General features: G+C 53.5%; 1 protein-coding gene across 1 annotated transcript in view; it reads left to right on the top strand.

The window, feature by feature from the left end:
* Positions 1–975: 975 nt before the first annotated feature.
* The window catches only part of SND1 (staphylococcal nuclease and tudor domain containing 1), a gene marked incomplete at both ends in the record, with an annotated part of 40,622 nt that continues 34,771 nt past the window's right edge, over positions 976–6,826 (top strand). Inside the window, 2 exons of the mRNA XM_072360787.1 lie at positions 976–1,089; positions 6,761–6,826. The exon at positions 6,761–6,826 is cut by the window's right edge and continues 24 nt beyond it. Of these exons, the coding sequence (XP_072216888.1) occupies positions 976–1,089; positions 6,761–6,826 (180 nt within the window). The remainder of the gene's footprint in view (positions 1,090–6,760) is intronic.

The raw sequence follows: 6,826 nt of genomic DNA, 5'->3' as shown, positions 1-6,826 counted from the left end.
ATCCATCTCTCCATCCATCCATCCTCCATTCCTCCATCCATCCCAATGTCCATCTATCCGCGTCTCCCTCCCTCCCTCCTTCCCTCCATTCCTCCCTTCCTCCATCCCCTTATCCATCCCTCCATCCCTCCTTTCATCCCTCCATCCCCTTATCCATCCCTCCCTCCCTCCCTCCATCCTAATGTCCATCTATGCACGTCTCCCTCCCTCCCTTCATTCCTCCATCCCAATTTCCTTCCCTCCCTCCCTCCATTCCCTTATCCATCCCTCCATCCCTCCTTTCATCCCTCCATCCATCCCAATGTCCATCTATCCACATCTCCATCCCTCCCTTCATCCCTCCATCCCCTTATCCATCCCTCCCTCCCTCCATCCATCCCAACGTCCATCTATCCACTTCTCCCTCCCTCCCTTCGTCCCTCCCTCCCTCCCTTCATCCCTCCATCCCTCCTTTCATCCCTCCATCCATCCATCCCAATGTCCATCTATCCACGTCTCCCTCCCTCCCTTCATCCCTCCATCCCCTTATCCATCCATCCTTCCCCCCATCCATCCCAATGTCCATCTATCCGCGTCTCCCTCCCTCCCTCCTTCCCTCCATTCCTCCCTCCATCCCCTTATCCATCCCTCCATCCCCCCTTCATCCCTCCATCCCCTTATCCATCCTTCCCTTCCTTCCTCCCTCCCTCCATCCCAATGTCCATCTATCCACGTCTCCCTCCCTCCCTTCGTCCCTCTTTCCCTCCATCCCCTTATCCATCCCTCCATCCCTCCTTTCATCCCTCCATCCATCCCAATGTCCATCTATCCACATCTCCCTCCCTCCCTCCCTCTCTCCTTCGTTCCTCCATCCCCTTATCCATCCCTCCCTCCCTCCATCCATCCCAATGTCCATCTATCCACATCTCCTTCCCTCCCTCCTGTTATCCTGGTGCCACCTCTCACCCTCCCCCTCTCCCTCTCTCCCCCCTCCAGGTGATGCAGGTTCTGAACGCCGACGCCATCGTGGTGAAGCTCAACTCCGGGGACTACAAAACCATCCACCTCTCCAGCATCCGACCACCACGGCTGGAGGGCGACGGGGCACAGGTGGGGCAAGGATACGCTATGGGGTGGGGGTGATGGGGCACAGGTGGGGGCAAGGATACGCTATGGGGTGATGGGGCACAGGTGGTGGCAAGGATACACTATGGGGTGATGAGGCACAGGTGGGGGCAAGGATACGCTATGGGGTGGGGATGATGGGGCACAGGTGGGGGAAAGGATACGCTATGGGGTGATGGGGCACAGGTGGGGGCAAGGATACGCTATGGGGTGATGAGGCACAGTTGGGGGCAAGGATACGCTATGGGGTGATGGGGCACAGGTGGGGGCAAGGATACACTATGGGGTGGGGGTGATGGGGCTCAGGTGTGTGCAAGGACCTGCTATGGGGTGGGGGTGATAGGGCACAGGTGCGTGCAAGGATATGGGGTGGGGGTGGGGGTGATGGGGCACAGGGGTGTGCAAGGATACGCTGTGGGGTGGGGGTGATGGGCACAGGTGCGTGCAAGGATATGGGGTGGGGGTGATGGGGCACAGGTGTGTGCAAGGACCTGCTATGGGGTGGGGGTGATAGGGCACAGGTGCGTGCAAGGATATGGAGTGGGGGTGATGGGGCACAGATGGGGGCAAGGATACACTATGGGGTGATGGGGCACAGGTGGGGGCAAGGATACGCTATGGGGTGATGGGGCACAGGTGGGGGCAAGGATATGGGGTGGGGGTGATGGGGCACAGGTGTGTGCAAGGATATGGAGTGGGGGTGATGGGGCACAGATGGGGGCAAGGATACACTATGGGGTGATGGGGCACAGGTGGGGGCAAGGATACGCTATGGGGTGATGGGGCACAGGTGGGGGCAAGGATATGGGGTGGGGGTGATGGGGCACAGGTGTGTGCAAGGACCTGCTATGGGGTGGGGGTGATAGGGCACAGGTGCGTGAAAGGATATGGGGTGGGGGTGGGGGTGATGGGGCACAGGTGGGGGCAAGGATACGCTATGGGGTGATGGGGCACAGGTGGGCACAAGGATACGCGATGGGGTGATGGGGCACAGGTGGGCACAAGGATACGCTATGGGGTGATGGGGCACAGGTGGGCGCAAGGATACGCTATGGGGTGATGGGGCAAAGGTGCGTGCAAGGATATGGGGTGGGGCTGATAGGGCACAGGTGCGTGCAAGGATATGGGGTGGGGGTGGGGGTGATGGGGCACAGGGGGGTGCAAGGATACGCTATGGGGTGGGGGTGATGGGGCACAGGTGCGTGCAAGGATATGGGGTGGGGGTGATGGGGCACAGGTGGGGGCAATGATACGCTATGGGTGATGGGACACAGGGGTGTGCAAGGATACGCTATGGGGTGGGGGTGATGGGGCACAGGTGGGGGGCAAGGATACGCTATGGGGTGATGGGCACAGGTGGGGGCAAGGATACTCTATGGGGTGGGGGTGATGGGGCTCAGGTGTGTGCAAGGACCTGCTATGGGGTGGGGGTGATAGGGCACAGGTATATGGGGTGGGGGTGGGGGGTGATGGGGCACAGGGGGGGTGCAAGGATACGCTATGGGGTGATGGGGCACAGGTGGGGGCAAGGATACGCTATGGGGTGATGGGGCACAGGTGGGCACAAGGATACGCGATGGGGTGATGGGGCACAGGTGGGCGCAAGGGATACGCTATGGGGTGATGGGGCACAGGTGGGCGCAAGGATACGCTATGGGGTGATGGGGCAAAGGTGCGTGCAAGGATATGGGGTGGGGCTGATAGGGCACAGGTGCGTGCAAGGATATGGGGTGGGGGGTGGGGGTGATGGGGCACAGGTGGGGGCAAGGATATGGGGTGGGGGTGACACAGGTGTGTGCAAGGACCTGCTATGGGGTGGGGGTGATGGGGGCACAGGTGCGTGCAAGGATATGGGGTGGGGGTGATGGGGCATAGGGGGGGTGCAAGGATACGCTATGGGGTGATGGGGCACAGGTGGGCGCAAGGATACGCTATGGGGTGATGGGGCACAGGTGGGGGCAAGGATACACTATGGGGTGGGGGTGATGGGGCACAGGTGTGTGCAAGGACCTGCTATGGGGTGGGGGTGATAGGGCACAGGTGCGTGCAAGGATATGGGGTGGGGGTGGGGGTGATGGGGCACAGGGGGGTGCAAGGATACGCTATGGGGTGATAGGGCACAGGTGGGGGCAAGGATACGCTATGGGGTGATGGGGCACAGGTGCGTGCAAGGATATGGGGGTGGGGGTGAAACAGGTGCGTGCAAGGACCTGCTATGGGGTGGGGGTGATGGGGCACAGGTGTGTGCAAGGACCTGCTATGGGATGGGGGTGATGGGGCACAGGTGCGTGCAAGGATGCGCTATGGGGTGATGGGGCACAGGTGGGGGCAAGGATACTCTATGGGGTGGGGGTGATGGGGGCACAGATATCCCCTCCCCATATCCCACCCCATAGATGGGCCACCAGGGGCTTCCTGGGCACAGTGGGGGGGGTTATGGGATGGATGGGGTGGGGATATCATGGGATGGATGGGGGTATTATGGGATCGATGGGATATTATGGGATGGGATGGGGTGGGGATATTATGGGATATTATGGGATGGGATGGGATGGGATGGGGATATTATGGGATGGATGGGATGGGATGGGATGGGATGGGATGGGGATATTATGGGATGGATGGGATAAGAATATTATGGTATGGGATTGGGCTATTATGGGATGGGATGGGATGGATGGGGATATTATGGAATGGATGGGATGGGGATATTATGGGATGGATGGGATAAGAATATTATGGTATGGGATTGGGCTATTATGGGATGGGATGGGATGGATGGGATGGGGATATGGGATGGGATGGGGATATTATGGGATGGATGGGATGTATGGATGGATGGATAAAGGGATGAATGGAAGGATGGAGGGACAGAGCAATGGGCTGAGCTAATTGCTGATCAATTAACGAGCTGCACTAATTGTGCTGCGGATGGACATGCACAACAGCCCCCCCCCCCCCTCCCCAAAATGAAGCTCCGTGCATTGATTGCCTTGCTAATGAACTGACTTCCTCGGCGCACAACGTTAATGAAGGACGGCTCATTAGGGCTGGCACGCTAATTAGTGCTGGTGGCACGGTGGTGGCATCCAGGGTGGCACAGAGGTGGCATCCATAGTATGGCACTGTGGTGGCATCCACTATGGCATGGTGGTGGCATCCAATGTGGCACAGGGATGGCATCTATTATGGCATGGAGGTGGCATTCAGTGTGACACAGTGATGGTATCCTAAGTGACATCCAGAGTGGCACAGAGGTGACATCCAAAGTGGCATGGAGGTGGCATTCAGTGTGGCACAGTGATGCTCTCCAAAGTGACATCCATAGTGGCACTGTGGTGGCATTCAGTGTGGCACAGGGATGGCATCCAGGGTGGCACAGTGGTGACATCCATAGTGGCACAAGGATGGTATCCAGTGTGACACAGAGGTGGCATCCATTATGGCATGGAGGTGGCATTCAGTGTGGCACAGGGATGGCATCCATAGTGGCACAGTGGTGGCATTCAGTGTGACACAGAGATGGTCTCCAAAGTGGCATCTAGGGTGGCATAGAGGTGACATTCAGAATGGCACAGAGGTGGCATCCATAGTGGCATGGAGGGTGGTATTCAATGTGGCACAGTGATGGCATCCATAGTGGCATGGTGGCATCCAGTGTGACACAGGGATGGTATCCAAAGTGGCATCCATAGTGGCACAGAGGTGGCAGTCAGGGTGGCACAGAGGTGGCATCCATAGTGGCATGGTGGCATCCAGTGTGGCACAGTGATGGTATCCAAAGTGACATCCATATTGGCACAGAGGTAGCATCCATAGTGTGGGATAGTGGTGGCATCCACTATGGCATAGAGGTGGCATCCAATGTGGCACAGGGATGGTATCCAATGTGGCACAGAGGTGGCATCCATAGTGTGGCATGGAGGTGGCATTCAGTGTGACACAGGGATGGCATCCAAAGTGACATCCAGGGTGGCACAGAGGTGACATCCAAAGTGGCATGGAGGTGGCAGTCAGGGTGGCACAGAGGTGGTATCCACTATGGCATGGTGGTGGCATTCAATGTGGCACAGGGATGGCATCCATAGTGGCATGGACGTGGCACTCAGTGTGACACAGTGATGGTATCCAAAGGGACATCCAGGGTGTCACAGAGGTGGCATCTGATGTGGCACAGGGATGGTATCCAAAGTGGCATGGAGGTGGCATTCAGTGTGGCACAGTGGTGGCATCCACTATGGAGTGGTGGCATCCAGTGTGGCACAGGGATGGCATCCATAGCATGGCATGGTGGTGGCATTCAATGTGACACAGGGATGGTATCCAAAGTGACATCCAATGTGGCACAGAGCTGGCATCCATAGTGTGGGACATTGGTGGCATCTACTATGGCACGGTGGTGGCATTCAGTGTGGCACAGAGGCGGCATCTGATGTGGCACAGGGATGGTATCCATATTGGCACAGAGGAGGCATCTGCTATGGCACGGTGGCATTCAGTGTGACACAGAGATGGTATCCAAAGTGACATCCAGGGTGGCACAGAGGTGACATTCAGAATGGCACAGAGGTGGCGTCTGATGTGGCACAGGAATGGTATCCATAGTGGCACAGGGTGGCATCCACTAAGGCATGGAGGCATTCATATTGGCACAGAGGTGGCATCTGATGTGGCACAGGGATGGCATCCATTATGGCATGGTGGTGGCATTCAGTGTGACACAGGGATGGTATCCAAAGTGACATCCATATTGGCTCAGGGATGGCATCCAGGGTGGCACGGTGGTGACATCCATAGTGGCACAGAGGTGGCATCTGATGTGACCCAGGGATGGTATCCATAGTGGCACCATGGTGGCATTCAGTGTGGCTGATTCTGACCTCTGCCTTCCCCCCCCCCTATATCTATATCTATATCTATATCTATATCTATATCTATATCTATATCTATATCTATATCTATATCTATATCTATATCTATATCTATATCTATATCTATATCTATATCTATACCTATATCTATATCTATATCTATATCTAATCTACATCTATACTTATACCTATATCTATATATCTATACTTATACCTATATCTATATATCTATATCTATATCTATATCTGTATCTAATCTATATATCTATACTTATATCTATATCTATATCTGTATCTATATCTATATCTATATGTCTATCCTTATACCTATATCTATGTATCTATATCTATATATCTATATATATATCTAAATCTATACTTATACCTATATCTATACCTATACCTATATCTATACCTATATCTATATCTATATCTAATCTATATATCTATATCTATATTTATATATCTATACTTATACCTATACCTATATCTATACCTATATCTATATCTATATCTAATCTATATATCTATATCTATATCTATATATCTATACTTATACCTATATATCTATACTTATACCTATATCTATATATCTATATCTATATCTATATCTTTATCTATATCTAATCTATATATCTATACTTATACCTATATCTATATCTATATACCTATATCTATATCTATATCTATATCTATATCCATATCTATCTCTATATCCATATCTATATCTATATCTATATCTATCTCCATATCCATATCTATACCTATATCTATATCTATTATAGGATAAGAACCGTAAGCTGCGTCCCCTGTACGACATCCCGTACATGTTTGAAGCACGCGAGTTCCTG

The sequence above is a fragment of the Excalfactoria chinensis genome, unplaced genomic scaffold (genome assembly GCF_039878825.1).
Source record: "Excalfactoria chinensis isolate bCotChi1 unplaced genomic scaffold, bCotChi1.hap2 Scaffold_332, whole genome shotgun sequence".
Lineage (NCBI taxonomy): Eukaryota > Metazoa > Chordata > Aves > Galliformes > Phasianidae > Excalfactoria > Excalfactoria chinensis.
Note: the sequence above shows the minus strand (reverse complement) of the source record. Positions and strands in the feature narration are given on the sequence as shown.